The following is a 17,215-nucleotide window of genomic DNA, read 5'->3' on the forward strand; positions in this document are numbered from 1 at the left end:
GCAGCCCCTTCGCCCCATACCTCCCCACCAAATTCTCCTAAGCTGATGTTTTCTCACCCTCCATAACTGTGGTCAATAGATCTTATGTATTAAGCCACACTTCAGCTGTCAACCCTGCTCAGCATCAAACACTCTCCCTCAGCTGTTGTTTCCATCCTGCATCAGGGCAGCCCCAAAGTCTTATGCCTTGAGAACCAGGGAAGGCATTGCAGAAAAGGATCCTTCTTCCCCAGTGACCTTGGTCTGTTATCTCCCTCAAAGGAAGACTTCTTGCTTCTGGACACTTGAGTTCCTCCAAGTGTTAGTTACCACTCAAAGCCTCCTTTCCCATTTTGTCAGAGGCCTGGGTCAGTAAAGTTTAATCATGCTCCAACATTGTACCTGAGGCTCCCTCACACCCCAAAGACCCTTGCAACTTCAGTGAAAGATTTGGCCAAAACAAAACAGCACCTTCAGCTTTTATTTCTGCTGAGCTACATGCCACAGTGCCCTTGTGATGCAGATACCTGAGCTCTGGGCAAAGGCCAAGGGAACTGGTCCCTCTAGCAAAGCCTGTTCCTTCCATCAGCTCCCACAACCCACAGCAGAAGAGAAAGCACAATCAACAGCAGCAGCAGCGGGGATTAGGTATTGATGTGGCATCAGCGCTAAGCCACAAATTAAACGAAGCATGCCAAACTTGAATGGAAAGACAAAATTCTCGAGGCTAAGAGCCTAGGATGAAACTGAGGCTGGTGAGCTGGTTGCCTTGTTTGTGCCAAATTCCTGGTTCTTACACCTTCCTGTGACATACCTGCCATTAGCTCCAACAGTGTCTGCCTACAGGGCTCCAGTCTGGCAAGTCAGGTCCTCTGTGGGGCAGGAGGGGACTAGCAATGGATACATACCCACCACATGCACTGGAGAGTGGTAGCAGTGTTGTTTCCTTTCCCTCCACATCTCCAGGAGCTGTGCTGCAAGTAGCCCTGGGCAGGACAGCAGCGCTGGGCGCTGCCAGAGGAACAGCAGGATAAGGGACACAGATCAAAAGGAGAGAGATCAAGGGAGGGCAGGAGGCAGGACTGAACACACCCCCAATCCACCCTTCCTGCTTCCTACTGTGCTTCAGTTCAGTGCTTTGTAACCTAAATGCATTCATCTCCCAAGCTGAGAGTTAGCCATTTGGATGTTTCTCTCCATCAGTGTTTATGCACGCACTGCTTATCTCACCAACTGTTGCGCTGTATTTTTCACTGCACAGCAGCATCCTGTGGATTTTTCCAGCAGTCCAGGACACAGAGGCTAGGGCTGACCAAGGGAGGAGATTTGCTTTGCAGGACAGAGCTGTGAGATGAGGTACCCCCATCAAAAGGGCATGAGGCCCTGCAGCGGTCCTGAAGAGTGGGTACCAGAGACTGTCCAGGGAAGGCTGCTCCCAAGACTTCCTCAGGTGGCTCTTTCCTCAGCCTGGTGGCAGATGCGGAGCAGGCAGGAATGGCTGCTGTGAGGCACCACAGTCTTTCAAAGCTCTCCGTTTTCTAGTTATGGAAGCTGGGGAGGGGGAAAGGAGCACCCACAAATACTTTCAAGGCATGAACGCTGTAAGTTGTTTCAACAGAACACAGGCCCAAATCCACAGCAACAAGGGGCGCTTCCTCATCTCACCACTCCTCCTACCCTCCCCCCGAAACAGTTCCAAATAAGGAATTCAGCAATGAATCCTGCACTTCATAATTTGTGTGCAAACTATGAAGGAATACAGTAGGTAGAAAAACCTGTTCCAACTCCGGTCCCATCTCCCCACACCCTCACCAGCTGTATTTGCTCCCCATCACTCGATACTTCAGGTGTTTAAAGCAGTCACCTACCAGTCTTACTTTAAGAGTAATAAATGAGCTTTCATTTTATTGTGGCAGGGCAGATTAGAAAGGTCTAGAATGAGGGTGCCAAAGTTGGCCTCAAAAAGGTTAAACCGCATGTTTGCAGGGCCCCTCCCAGCCACAGCTAAGGAATGCTAAGAGGCCAGAAAAACACTTTTTTTTGTCTGAAAGGATAAGAGGAAGGAGTGGGACAATAGAATTTCTGGTTTCAGTTTATTTCCAGAATTTTACTGTACAAAATATGCAAAGTGTAAAATGGTTTTATGTTTCAATTTAAAAACAACGAAAACCCATCCAGCTATAACTTAAGAGAACCCGGCTTGGAACAGAACAATTTACTAGGCTAGACCCACAGTGCATTAATGTCACAGACACCAGGAATTTGCTTATTTAAGTTCATGATTACAAAAGAACAGAAAGATCATGTACCATTGCAGTTAAAGTCACATGTGCAGAGACAGAAAAAGAAATGCTGGTTGTGTCCAGTAATTAGAAAACCTTGGCAAAACTCATCTTACTATACACACTTCGTGTAGAAAAAAGAGTATTACACAGTGATCAGAAAAGGGTTTGGGAGGGGAGTTCACTCCTATCCCCTTCCCCAAGACACAATAATGCTGAATCAAAGAAACAGGCACAGAAGAGTGTAAGATTCCTTCACAGTTAAATCCGTGCACGTTGCAAACCACAGCATCCACGTGTGCGCGCACAAGATACTCCCAAGTGATTTCAGCGCTGGTGGAAGGTGCCCAGCACGCAGCCATAGGGAAGGATTCCCTCCATAGCAGGGCTCACATGCAGCAGGGCTGGCTGCCTACCACCCAGAGGGCTTTGCTACAGTGGGATACTTACAGGTATAAAAACACAGTCTTTTAAAGGGAAGCAGAGAGGCAAATAATACCAACCGTGCCAATGGTGCCGTGAGGACCTGGCTCAAGAGTAATCCAAAGAGATCCACACCAGTAATGGCAACTGTCAGAAACAGCAACTTTTGGTCATAATCTGAGGCAGCAGCCTGAACACAAAAGGATGCATGTTCCTGTCAGACATTTCCAGCCACAAAGCCCTCTCTCTTAGGAGAGCAGAATTTTGTTTTGTTTTGAAAAGAGCTCAATCCCAAGAGTGCTTCTTTCTTAACACCATTTAAACACCAAATCACCAAGCCTGGCTTCAGGCCTTAAACATGTATAATGCAAACACGTATAAGGGAAAAGCACATACACACACAAACTGAGTATGAGAAAACAGACGTCTGTGCACACATCGCCTGAACAGCTCTCATATGGCAGGGTAGAGCTACTAAATACAACTGAATAGTAGAGCCTGGGACCAGACTACAGCGTTTTTCTGAAAGAAAGGAACATTTTTTGTTTTATCTTTAAAAAGGGCAGATTTGCAAGCTTTTGTAAGCAAGATGGAATTGGCTTAAATAGGTTTCTGTGTTTAGCATGGTACAAGTCTTTCAAGTTTCTTCAGTAAGAGATGTTGTAACAAGCTCATCTCAAACAACTTTAAAAGCTACTTATGGGCAGCCACTTTTTAGAAACTACTTCTCCTCAGCTTTTGGCATACCTGGAAACAGCTGATTCCCTAGGCTTTATGTCAAGATCTCCATCTAAAAAAAAAAAATGGAAGAGTTCTTCAGAGCCTCCCAAAATTGTGCCTTATCAAGAACTGTCCTCCAGCTCCAACCAGCAGCCTCAGCACCTGTCATCCCACCTGCTACTTGTTTTTCTCACGAGGGAACTTAAAAACACAGCAAGGGGAGGATGGAAGCAGGAGGTGCAGTGACTGAAGTTGTTGGCAGGAAGGTTTGAGAGGCAACAGAATATCAGAGGAACAGCCGGCAGAGGCTGAAATCAGATCTACCTTCCTCTCCAAGATCCCTCTCCAGGGGCATCCGCTTCCTTTGCTGCTTTTAAGGCACCAAGGACAGCCACAGAAGCAGGATGTATGCTGGACCTGACCGTACTCTGCAAGCAAATTGCATCATACCACCCTGTCACAGCCTGTAAATCCCCCTGTAGCTACTCAGCAGGGGTGGCAAAGTCTTCCCTCTGCAGACTGTAGGCAGGTAGCTGCAAGCAGACCCACTCTCCCCAGAGTGGCTTGGTCAGGGACTGCTATGCCACGGGGGCAGTGCTGAAGTGCTTACACTTATTTGGCTGCTGCCTGCTCTGCTCCCACAAGCAGGAACAGAGCCCGAGAGCAGGGCAGCCACCCGAGCCTATGCAGGGATGGCTGCAACCACCTGACAATGAGGGGCTGCCTAGCAGTTGTGTTAACCTTTTCCCAGCCCTGGTTGTGGGACTGGCAACGTATTAAGGGTCTAATATCTACCCCTACGCTCCTGGAAGCTGCAAGAAATCCTCATTTTCCACTCTTTAGCAATGAAAGAAAAAGCCAGCCTTTGTGGAAGCCCACAGCCATTTCCATCTGCCCTGAACAGCTGAAAATCTTTGTTGCTTCTGGCTTTAGCATGGTCTTGGATTTATGCTGTAACAAATCTGAGAGCAAAGTCTTTAAACAGTCTGTGCAGCACACTTCAGAGCCACAGGAAAAACAGCAATGTGGAAGACAAGAGTGGGGCAATACCACCCCTGCCTAGGCCACAAGGCACCCACACCCTATCACACAGTCCAGCCTGTAGCAAAAGATGCCCGGCTACCACTGGTCAAGGCTCTCCTCCAAGAGAGACACTGTCAGCTTCACTACAAACAGTGTTTTCTTATAAACAACTCTGTTTCTAAAAATAAATTCCCAGTCAGGTGCAAGCATACAGGCAGGGAGCCAGGGGGCAGAAGTATGTGCAAGGAGACAGGGCAGGATAGGAGAGGTATTTGGAGGGAAACAGCCTGTGCTTGGCTGGCAAATCTTACAAGCCTTATTTACACTCAGCTCTTGGCAAGCTCTGCAGGATTTAGATCAGAGCTTCATTCCCTGTGACTTGATTCTTCCTCACTAGCTGGCTATAAACAAAGTTAAACAAGCCAGTCTGCTCTTGCCGTTCAATACTTTTTATGAAGAGTCTGAATTGCTGTAGCACCTTCCTTCTTTGAATCTCAAAGCACTTTACAAAAGTTGAGTTTAGCCTCACAACACCCCAATGAGGTAGGTATCATCATGGTCCCCTGATCTTGCATTGGGACATGAAACAAGCCCCAAAACAAATGGAGACCCAGAGAAATAAAATGACATGAGAAGAAATATCCGAGTCCTGATTCCCATTTTATTCTGTTCTCACCACTAAACAGGTTGCTTCTCTCTCCAGTCTCAGGAAAGTGCAAAGAAAGTAAACAGACTGTTTGAAAGGTGAAGTTCTGTCCTTCAGATTTTACCAGGCAAAGCACTCGCTCTAATGTGGGGAAGAGCATTTAATGTAAGAACTGGTCCCTGTTGACAGTGTCCTTTTTAGTGACAGGCAGAAACAGCACTCTGACTCGCAGCACAGCGATTAGGAAGCAGATCGAGAACGAGCACACACTGCTTCCGTCTGGTTGTCCATGTGTTTAAGGATTTAATGCAATTAAAGACTAAGACATGAGTTTCCTGAGCAGATATTGTCAGACAACCCCCCCCTCCCTTGGGGGGGGGGGGAGGGGAAAGGAAAGGGGAAGGAAATCCTGGGAAAGAAGGTTTTGCCAAGGTGCCTGAAACAAGGTGCTCTCTCACACACACAGCACACCCAAGCCCCCGGCAAGGTGGTTCTTGTTCTGGCTTCTCACAGATGAGACAGTTCAGCCACAGCCAGCAGCCTGAACACAGGCGTAAGTGCTCCAGAGTCTCCCAAGCTACTACTAGGCTCTCCCATCCTTGCTGGTTATGCACATCATAAAAGCCAAATACATACATCTTTATGAGATCTAGGTGAGAGATACTATAAGCCCCCTCCGCTTTTTAAGGAGAGGATATAAAATGATCTGGTATTTTTTAAATTAAAATACTGCAAAGGCCACAAATCAATAAAAAAATCCCCAAGCAGACTACCAGGAAGTCTGACCTAGAAAAAACTCCAAATAGTAAGTTTACAGCAATGAAACTCTACCTACTTCTTGCCCTGCAAGGGGCACAGGTCTGATCCTGGATCCTGTTGCGTACCAGACCATCTAGTTTCTTGACAACCATTTCTTGCACATTGCACTGAGAGAATTGTATCCTGGTAAATATTATGCATTTGGAAGAAAGCGCCCATCAGCAGGAAGAGTTCAGGATGCTGTAGATGACACGCGGCTGGGGAACCACTGCTTTGGACCTTTACTCACCAGGGTGCTCAGACAGCAGGTAGCTCCCTTGATCCTGGCAGGACTATCTGCAGGTGTTGTTGGACATACACCTCCTTCTCAGCCATTGCTGTCGCAACCAAAAGAAGCGGAACTCCCTTGACCTTTTCCCAGCACCCCAGCCTGCGGTAACTGCTCCCTCCCACCTGCTTGTAGCAGGCACTGGCCAGCCCGGCTCGGCTACAGCATGCAGGACTCGCAGATCCCTGCTCTCCACTCTTAGCGGGGCTGCCTCATGCTGGCAGGAAGCAGCCCAGCAGGCTGATGAAGAAGCCAAGGCTGGGCCGGGGGAGGCCAAAGAGGACAATAGGAGCTGTTGCAGCCGCCCCCTCAAAAGAAAACGCACCCTCATAATGAAAGGCACACATTTATATACCTCATGAACCTGGGCCTTCTGTGATAAGACTCATCTGCATGGAAGGCAGGCCATCTCCCGCTAAATATAGGTATTTTTATGGTAAAAGAACAAATTGAGCTTTTCCATTCATGCATGTGGCTCTATCACCACAGAGCTGGGGGGCTCCAGGAGAGCTCTAGCAGAAGATCAGGTCACAGCTGGGCCCAGAGTTGGCTCAGGAGTCATACAATGCCCCACGCCAGCATTCAGAATTCAGTACATTGATTTAGCTCACCTTTAAAAGCAAGCCTTTCAAAACCCCAAGACAAACAAAAGTGTCAGATGCAAAAGCTGCACTAAAGGGCAAAGAAGGCCTTAAAAACAAAATTGCAGTTTTAAGAGCTAAGCATCTCTCTCACAAGAGCAGAGAAATAGCAGGCTACTGTCACTGAGCACTGAGGAGAGACTCCCACAGGAGAGAAAAGCCAAGAAAAGCAGGCAGATTTTCAACATTCAGATAGTTTGGTATCTCTTAGCTACAGCCAAAGGTGTATGGCAGGGAAGGACATACTGTGGTGTTTTCAGCACACAGGTGTTCTTTAAAGCAAGTGCACACAGCAGAGGTCAGCCCTTCCCCGGCTCTTCTCCTGAGGAAGGGAAGTGCTTTTGCCCCTCTTTTCTCCAGACACACTTGAAGCCCTGTAGAGAATGAGGTGGGCATTCCTGCGTGCATTCCCCTTCCTCTCAAAGAGGCTGTCAGACACAGGGAGGGTCTGTGATATATCTAAGAAGGAGCTAGCTACTTATCTACTCTGTCCCAGTGCAAATACGCAGCCCCTGCAGGTGTGAAAGGAAGAAGTGGTAAAGCAGACCCCGAGGGGACAGGGGCTAGAGAAACACGTTTGGAAAGCCAGACAGAAGGAACAGAAACGGGGAGCTTTGGGAGTGTCTGACAAAGAAAGGGGCAAGCGTTAGAGATGAAACAGTGGAGAGAACAAGGGATTTGTTCATGCAAAATAAAGACGTTTCACTTAACAAGCACTGGTAAAAAACTGAACAATTGCAAGATGGGCTGATCCAGTGCAAGACAAACAACTTCACAGAGACAACAGGCAGCACAACCACCCCACTATGTTCATACAGGTCCAGTGCTAATACAACAGGGGACAAGGGGAAGAGGAAAAACAAACAAACTAAAAAGCCCCCTTCAGTCTCAAGGTTATGTGGTTCGCAGAGGAAACCCCCCCACACACACCCTTCAAACTCCCTCTCCTTTCTAAGTGAAAAAGGACTGCACATTCCCCTGGTACCATGCAGACTTCTATACTGGAGAGGTGAGCAATGTGTTCTCAGAAATAGCTACAGGTAGCAAAAGCAGGGCCACAAAAGTGCATGCGCACACACAGTGTAAGGTAGCGTTCCAACAAAAATACAGACATTGCAATTTTGCAGAGAAAGAGAGAACATGAGATTTATAATATACCGGAGGGGAAGCTGTTCTGTCTCCAAAGCTGAGCTAACTGAGCCAAGTCACCCTGTCACCTCTTAAGATATTCCTTTCTAGACAAGATATCCGGAATCCCCCCCCACCCCCCACCCTTCCAAATAAAGTGCAGATGGTCAAATATTACTGGTCCATCATCTGCCAGTTTCAGTTAGCACTGGGGAAATTAAACCCAAAAGCACAACATTGAAAAAAAATCCCCAAACAACCCACCCTCAAAACCCCTTAAACTGAAGTCTCGGATTGTAAGCGAAGGACGAATTTATGAGATTTAGGATCTATGAACTCTTCTGAGAGTTTGATGAAGGGGATTTTCTTCACATTAACAACAAGGCTGAAGTCCAAGCACTTGAGGACAAAAACAATTCCGTCTTGTAACCCACTTGTGACCGCTTCCTCGCTAACGAGCGTCCACTGCTTGGAAAACCAGCGATCCCTGTTGTATTGGAGGGTTGGGCCTGGACTGAGGTAACGCTCCAGGAATGCCTAGTGAGAGAACGAACACATTAACGCCTGGGGAACAACAGTCCCATGACTCTGACTGCTTCGATGCTCTCTTTCAATTTCTAGCTACAGCGATGTGAGCACTGACATGCCACGCTGGAAATTATTTCAGCTCCTGTGCCTCAGGAGACATCCTTTCCCCCTTTCCTTCCTAACATTTCAGAACCCAAAATCCAACAGCACAATAGCTAGAGATCCTCTTTTGTTCCATCCCAGACAAATTTGCGAAGTCACAGACCTGACTTTCACTTTCAACACTGCCCTCTGAGCAGGACTTTGCAAACAGCAGCAGTTTTGCAGAGCAGACACCTCTTTAATTCCCACCCTCACCCCAACCCTGCAGTCCAACACAGGCAGACAGCACAGTTGGCCTTCCCTCCCTCAGTCCAAACGAAGGTGGAAAGTGTAGGCTTTCCTTCTTTGCAGCCTGACCAGTCTTGACAAGAACAGAATAGGAAACGTTGTTTGAGGTCTCTTGTGTTTTACAGTTTGCAGAACTGGCCCTTGCAAACCAGGGCAGATTGCTGGATAAATTCCAGGAAAGGAGTGCTAATCCATGTCTTGTCACAGCATCTCTGCTCTTATTATAGGAAGTCCTAGGTACAAGAGTAAATGCCTGCGTTTCTACATTTGGGTTGCATTCTCCAGGATGGTGGTTTTGGTATTGTGGGGGGGTTTTGGGGGGTTGGTTGTTGGGTTTTTGTTTGTTTGTTTGTTTTTTGGGTTTTTTTTTAAACCTAGGCTGTTTATAAGGCTCATTTCCTTCATCATTCAGTCCCTCCCAGTGTCTGCAGTTCAACAGTCACAGTCAGAGCATGAAGCAAGGAACAGATACTTGACTAAGCCACCCACAAGTCAGAAACAGTCAAACAGACAGGAGTTTAGGCTAGGATACAGATACTAGTTCTATAATTAGCAGCAGTCCAAAAGGCAGCACTGCAGAGGGGAAAAAAAAGTGGTCCTTTGCAAGCTGCCCTCTACACCACACTGCTGCTATGAACTAGGTCTGGAGAATTCCCTGCGACTCAAGACCACTACCTTGGACACTTCTTTGATACTCCTGTGCTGAACTGGATGTGAGAACACATAGCTAGTTACCTTAGAGGTAATTTCAGCTAAAAAAAGGCAGAAAGTGCTTTAGAGGAAACATCACTTTCCTTTAAGAACTGAAGCCATCTACGGCGCGCTGATCATTTCACAGACAACTACAAAAACTTCCACTTGCTGCCCCCCATGATTCTCTCTGCTCTGTGTGCATGCATAGATGTGCTATCCCTTCCTCCCTCCCTCCTGCACCATTAGAGAAATCATTACCTTTGGTGTCATGTTATTGGTGATGCAGAAGGACAAATGTTGCAAGATGCTCTCCATGCTGTGGTACTGCTGCTGACGGGTGGTGCGGAGGTACTTCTGCAGAGCTCTTGCCATAGAGGGGAAGATTGCCTGAGCTGCTTCTCTGGGATCCATGGTCTCTCCTGGAGCTTTCTGCTGTTCCTCTGCCTGGAGACGTTTGATATGAGTGAAAGCCTCCTCTACTGCAACCACAAGCCTACAGAAAAAAAAATATCAGGGCAGCAAGAGTCACAAGAGAGTTAGGATGGGTCTGTGGTTAACGCAGAGCCTAGGAGTCAGGATTTACAAGCTCCTATTCCCATCTCTGCCATTGACTCACTGTCTACCATCAGACGAGTTACTTAATCCTTTCTATCAGAGAGGTAGACAGAAACTTTCCTTTCCTTTGCAAGCCATCCAGCAACTGAGGGTCATAAACCAGGATTAAGACTTTAAAAGCCCCAAGCCTGTACATGGTTCTGCCAGTGCAGCATAAACATCAGCTACATGACTTGAACAAGACACAGCTGCCCTCATGTTTAATGCATATCTAGGAAAACAGTTCCAGCCTACAGTGCTGCAGCTTGAACCGTCAGGGCAGGCAGGAAGAGGCTGGCTATAGATAAGTGTGACCCAGCACACAGAGTGCTCTACAGACTCTCTGTGCTCACAAGCTGCAGTCTGCTCTGATTTACACCAACTCAGTACAGACCTCGTGCTCCTGGATGGCTGTCCTGTATTCCTCCACTGAACAGTGATTGGATTCCCCTGTCTTCCCTCCTAACACTGCAGCTAAAGACATCCTCTGCAAACCATTCCTGAGTTGGTGCAGGTGAGCAAACACCAAGACCACACCATAAAAAGGCAAACAGATGCCAGATGACACTTGCAAGTTAGCCCCGTCGAATTTAACAAGTGAGGGGCTACACTGCAGTTAGTGGGAAAAAGCAACAGCAATGGAAGAACCACCTGACAAAATTCTTTTGCCCCTCTAGACGGGGCTTGTTTCACATTGCATTTCCATTCAAGTCACCAGCTATCTTCTACATTGCCCTCAATACTGAGTTGATCTTAAAGCCAGGAGACACTGCCTCATGACAAGCAGAGGTACAAGATACTGCACTCAGACTATGCAAGGAGCAGCATATGAAACTCTGATCCTTGCCCTTTTTGGTTAATTTTGGGGGGGGGGGGAGTTAATGCACATAAAATCAGTTTCTGATCTCCTTGTGTTTTTGCTGCAGCTGTGACCTCCCTGCTTTGAAATGTCTGGCCTGGTCTTTTAGTGACTGATGGTTTTCCTCTGACTAAGTGACAGCTCTGACCAAACTTAACAAGCACGGGATATGTGCCCGAGTTAGTCAAGAGGCTAAACTTCATGGAAGGGAAAAATACAACTTCCTATTGTTCCGAGGCTGGAAGACAGCCTGAAAAAAAAAAAAAAAAAAAAAAAAAACAGTTACAGAGCATGGGTCAGATTGAATCAGTTCTATAGGGACGCTCTGTGCCAGCATTTTCCCAGTAAAATATAAACTGCCAAAAGAAAACACAAAACAAGCCAGCTCCTTCCAGTTACAGCACATTCCTTCCAAACATAGCCCAGTTTAGGGGTGCCTATCTGTAAGCAACTTGCCTCAAACATGTTAACTAGGTGTTGCCGGCATGTTAACTACAAACTATAGTTAGACTCCAGAGCAAACAGAGGCACTAACTATCTGGGGTCGCTTCAACAAAGCATTAAATCTACAGCCTAAGAGTGGCTGGGGAAAAAACATACCTATTTTCCAAAAGAAAATGCAACCAGGCTTGGTTATATCTTTCCTTTCTCACCATCTTCCCAACCCAATTAAAAGGATAGTCAAACTGCCCCTTCTAGGCTAGTTGCTTGCGAACGCAAGAATTCTTTACTCCCCCCTCCATGAGCTGGCAATAATGAGTGCTCCATGATTCTGTCTCTGGATCACTTGAGCTGAACTGACAAGCCTGAACATGGGGGAAGTAATGGGATTTCCTACACCAAGTAACTACAGATTTGTCAAGCACTGGACTGTTCCCTAATCCGTGACATTGCATTAGCTTATTGGGCATAATATACATAAGCTCTACTTAAGTATTTTCTTCAGATAATTCCAGTTGCAAGCTGTCACTATCCCTTGCGCATCTAGGTTTCATATGCTTCTTTTCTGTGACATATTTACAGCCAGCCCCCAGCCCTTAATCAAAAATTCTTCCCTCTTATCAGGCTCAGCAAGTCCAGTATGGCTGAGCCTCTAACAGTTCAGCTGAGCAGCACCTAGGAACAATATCTGGGAAGGGACAGCTTTACCTTGCACGACGTTTTTTAACTCGGCGCTCATGGTCGGCCTCTTCGTAGTACAGCTCGTTGTGACTGGAGTCCCTGCGACGGGCAGCAGCTGCAATCATGGCACGGGACTGCCCAGAGGCATTGTTACCTGGGCCTTCAGGAAGGGAGGACAAACAAAAAGACGCAAAAGAAGACACAAGAAGGTGGCCTTACTATCACAGAACTGGACCTGACAAGGACTAGCACCCAGCAGCATTTGCACAAGTGCCCTGTGGTCGCAGGCCAGGCTGTGCCCTACCAGGAAGGGCTATAAACCCTACTCCAGTCTTCATGAGCTCTGGCAGAAACCCCATTGGACAGCACAGGCTCAGAGAGGAGGCTTTTCTCCCTGCTCCAAGCATGGCAGCAGAAGAGGGAAGTTAGTTGGGATGAAGGATCTCACACAAAGTAGACAACAGAAGAGGCAAGATGCACATGCCAGGGATGCAACTTACTGTCCATTATGTATGTTTTCAGTTTGGCAGCAAGGGCAACTGGAACACACCACATTGCAGCAACGAGACAGTGTGAGAGCACAAGAAGTGGGGAGTTGGAAAGGGGAGAAAGAGACAGACAGAAAAACAAGAACAACAAGAAACATGGAGATGAATGAATAAAAACCAAACTCCAGACAGTCACACACAGGGAGGAAATACGATGCTGTACCAGGATGCAAAGGCAGTGGCATCACATTTAGCCAAAGTACAGACATTTTTTCAGAAGAGCACACGCTGTCAGAGCAGCAGTTCTGCAATAGGTCAGGCTGGGGTCTACGTACATAGTAGCTCCCCATGGCACTCAGAGCAGCATCTGCCCCTAGAGGTTGTATTGCTGTTAACAGACCCCACATAGCTGCAGGAAGATGGAAGCTGTAATCTACTCTGTAATACAGAGACAATCGACAGAGTTGTCTACTACAGGATCTTGCCTAGTGACGCTAAAACACAGAAAAGCTTCTGCAATTCCCCCATGAAGCTCACAACACCGACTGTTTGGGGAGGAGCAGGGGGTAGAGGGGAAAAATAATGTTGTCGCTGAAGAATCTACCAAATCCAGATGCAAAAAAGGGAAATCTAAGACACCCTCCAAACTACATTTTTCAAGAGCTACTTGTCTGACTAACTGCTCTGAGATCCCACAATCTTAAATGGCAGTGATTAAGGCAAATCAATTGCATAGACATGCTCAAAATTATTCTGCTCTTGCAAGAGCAACTTTTTATTTTTTCCTAAAAAGCACAAACCAGATGCCAAGATAGAAGCTTGAGACTTTATGGAGGGATGCAGTAGCATTCAAACAGACAGGTTCTTTAGAGTCTAAACATTTTAGATGCCATTTGACAGCCCTGCAATGGAGGACATGGCTCAAGGAGATACTAGCTCCCACATCTGGGTTAGAATTATTATATGCCTCACTGACTATGCCTGGTGACGAAAATCTGGAGTTTGAAGGTGAGACTACCCGCTCTATAGAATAGAGATTTCAGCAAAATGTTTTTTTCCTTCCTGGCTGCTGCAACATCAAATACAAAAGCTGCCAACAAATTAGACTGCCTTAATAGTATTACAGTCTTTTCACACGGAGGGTGTAAAAGACTGTCAGGATGCCAGGGTGAGTCCCAGCCAGAACTACTTTGCTCTGCTTCGTAAAATGCACTGGAATCCTTTTAAAGGATATGCCTCTAAGCCTGGGATTTCCATGACCACAAAGGCAAAAGCATTGCACAAGGAGCAGCCCAGGAAACCTGTACTACCCCAGATTGGAAGACACTAGTTTTCAGGCCCTGGCAGGCTCATGAGTTTGATGCTTAAAAGGGCTACCTGCCAGATCTCTAAGCTTGCTTCTGGCTTCTTCAATTCCAACAAAACTTTGTGAACTAGCTGCTCCTAAACTACTAATGCTAGTGGATTGGCAGTTTTTCCTCAACGCTTGGAAGTCCCAACTTTTCAGTGGGTACCAGTAGCTGCTGCAGGAACAGACACCTTGCCACCTCTTAAGGAGATGCTGAGTTGCGGGAGAAGAGAAGAAAGACAATAAACAGAATGGCATGTTCTGCAGCAAGCTTGGCAGGCTATTTGGTTTGAATGGCACGTGGACATCTTTGGGATTTGCAAGTCCTCACTTTCCATACACCAGGTCTAGCTGAGAATGAGCAACTGGAATGGAAAATTTCCATTCCTGTTAAAGCAACTCCATTTCTCTCTAATAAACTTTGCTCTAGAAAGGGGCTGACAAGTCAGTTTACATCCCCTCTCCAACTCAACTCATTCTTTCTCACCTGTGAGTTTCTTCACTCCAGGCAAAAGGGGAACCAAGGTGAGAAAGTCTGCCTGCCCCTCTCCCATTCCCCTGCTTCCTTTCACCCTTCCACTCTCAGAAATTGGCATTCTCACTGTAAGGATCTAAGCCTGCATGTAAATTTTATAGACTCGAGTGCTGCTTGAAATCTGAAGAAACATTTAGAATAAGGCCTTTGAAACATCTAAAGCCCCTAAAAATGTAGAAAAGCACAAGCCACTGAAACCTTGTTGAAGACAAAGAAAAAAACCCTGAGACATCTGATTCTGCATGACAGCTATTCTTCATATTTTAGTCTCCACATCCTGCACACAGAGCCACGCTGCCCTCCTAATGGGACTTCTTCCTTCCTGCTCTCAAGGTCTGTCAAAACTAACTCATCCATGTGCAGGACTGCCATACAAGATGTGCTTACCACATCTCATCACAAGATTTCAGCCATGCCGAACTCAAAAAGCTTCTCTGTGTAACTTAAGCCCGCCCATCAAAGGAATGCCCACTTTTATAAAGGCTGAGATGGCTGGGCACATCCTGCTTATCAAGCCTAGCTTTTACTGATAGAGTTCACGAGTGTCAAACAATTAAGTCTGGTTTTCCTTGCTTTGATAATCCACAAGGAGCCACCCAGCCATCTTCCCACACACCTCTTTAAAGCCCAAAAGCTTGAAACAGGTTTGCAGAATGTTAAAAGCTCCATGGGAATGGATATCTGTCTTTGCATTTGCCCATGAAGTGCTTAGAATCATGAGACTTGGAAGCACAGCCAAGCATAAGCCAGGCTTAACTAATTTACCACTAAGGCTACAGGATGATGAACATTTTATATTGGCAACAGCACTTGCTTGTTCCTAAACTGTTACCAATTGCCTTGATTTTCCTGAAGGCTGCCTACGGAAGCAGGGCAGTGAACTGGGCTGGGGAACTGATCTGGGTGAAGAGTTACGTTTAACATACCAACACAACCAAGAGGACAACTGGAGGGTGACAAAACAGTGGCTGCTTAAAACTCTCCAGTGGCTGAAAGAAGTGTTTGCCAAGACATAAAATAATTACGCCTGACCTAAAATTTGGCCATTTCTCCTGGTTAAGACAAAGGCCTTATTGTGGGCTAAACACATCTGTAAAGTCATTTGGAACCAGCAAACTCATCACTGTCAAGAAGATTTCCAGCAAGAGACAAGGATTTGGCAAAGCAAGAAGGTGAGAACATGTGCATAACAAAGCTTAACACTGACCCAGCCCTTCCCCATCCCACCCAGCCTCAGAGACTGCATTTCACCTCACCTACCATCAACATTGTAGACTTTCAGGCCAGCCATGTGCTTGGCTGCACGGGATTTGGAGGCTGTTAACAAGGTTGGATTGTAGACTGTGAAATCTTTGTAGTAATTTTCCAGAACGACCAGTGCAGCCCGCTGGATGCTAGGCAGGGGGGGGAAAAACAAACAAACAAACAAACAAGACTAAAGCCCCAAAAATGCAAAGAGGTCTTTTGTTTCCTTTTTAAAAAGAAGTTGTATGGAAGAAGAAATAGCCATATTATTTGGAATGTGGCTGTAACTCCCATGAAATTGTGCAATACCCAGGATCCATTGCTAACTATGGAGGCTCTCTAGGACCTAAAGTTTCATTTTGGAGATGTAAGAGAAATGTTTCTCCCTTCACCTCAGTTTGAAGATGAAACAAGAGCAGACCATAAATGTAAGTTTTAGGCTGCCTGCAGCATGGGAAAAATAGAACAAGAGCTCAGCCCATCTCAGCAGTATGGTAACCGTGATACAAAGGCCTTGCCTAGGCTGAAAAGCAGAGCACCGCACTAGTTTTGCTGTGGCTGGCCAGCCCGGGCAGAAGGACCAGCTCAGTATGGATGCTTTTCCCTTTGAGTCATTTCCAGCCTCACCTTGCAGTTCCTCAGATCTCCTCCATCCAAGCACTGAGAAGAGCCCAATCTTTTCAGCTTTCACAGCAAGATAAGATCACTGCCTCAGGAGTACAGCTGCCTGAGAATGAATCACCTCAGGATTTCTTGTTAAATCCCAGGTGAGGGACCAAATAAAGGATAGTGCCACTTCCTCCTTCCCTTTGAAGGGATGCCTCTACATAAAACAATGACACATGGGAGCAAAACAGAACCTGCACCATGAGCAAGAAAGGCTCAATCCAGAGGTCCTTTACAATCATTTTCACAACTAAGAGAGACTGAGAGATACGCCTATAGGCGCTGCTACCAACAAATGGTAGCAGAATATTTCAAAACGAGATAAAACTATGGAAAAAAAAAACCAACCAGAAAACACCACCTGATTTAGAATATAGCTCTCTTCACACTGCCCTGGCTCCGTGCCCCAAAACGGTGTTCAGCTGGCAGCAGTGGTCTTAAGACATCAAGTCACCAATTCAGTGATCTGGAGTTTGCCAAGAACCCACAGTTAATTTCGCTTTGAACCCCACAAAACATAGGGGAACTGCCAGCACATTTGTTGCCAGTTCATTGCAAAGTTCACACTTATCAACAAAGCCTCTCATAAGAAAAGCAACCAAGTATTCTTGCACATGTTATAGGAAAAAAACGTTAGAAGGATGGTAACATGGGAAAAAAGATATGAACAAATTAAAACCTAAATTCAATTCTCAGCATTGCCACCAATTCAATGTGTTCTCCCAGGGGAGCAATTTAATTTTCCTGTGCCTTGTGCTAATATTAACTTCTGTATCACACCCCAGTAATTTAAAAAACGCATACACACACATAACCTG

The 17,215-nt window shown here is 46.3% G+C and overlaps 1 protein-coding gene across 2 annotated transcripts in view; it reads right to left on the reverse strand.

The window, feature by feature from the left end:
- Positions 1 to 2,055: 2,055 nt before the first annotated feature.
- The window catches only part of VANGL1 (VANGL planar cell polarity protein 1), a 48,837-nt gene continuing 33,677 nt past the window's right edge, over positions 2,056 to 17,215 (reverse strand). For both annotated transcript variants that reach the window (XM_026110550.2, XM_026110551.2), the window contains exons 5-8: positions 15,747 to 15,880; positions 12,143 to 12,275; positions 9,799 to 10,033; positions 2,056 to 8,466 (exon numbers count right to left, since the gene is read on the reverse strand). In XM_026110550.2, the coding sequence (XP_025966335.1) occupies positions 8,206 to 8,466; positions 9,799 to 10,033; positions 12,143 to 12,275; positions 15,747 to 15,880 (763 nt within the window). In that variant the 3' untranslated portion in view covers positions 2,056 to 8,205. The remainder of the gene's footprint in view (positions 8,467 to 9,798; positions 10,034 to 12,142; positions 12,276 to 15,746; positions 15,881 to 17,215) is intronic.

This window comes from Dromaius novaehollandiae, chromosome 1 (assembly GCF_036370855.1).
Source record: "Dromaius novaehollandiae isolate bDroNov1 chromosome 1, bDroNov1.hap1, whole genome shotgun sequence".
Classification (NCBI taxonomy): domain Eukaryota; kingdom Metazoa; phylum Chordata; class Aves; order Casuariiformes; family Dromaiidae; genus Dromaius; species Dromaius novaehollandiae.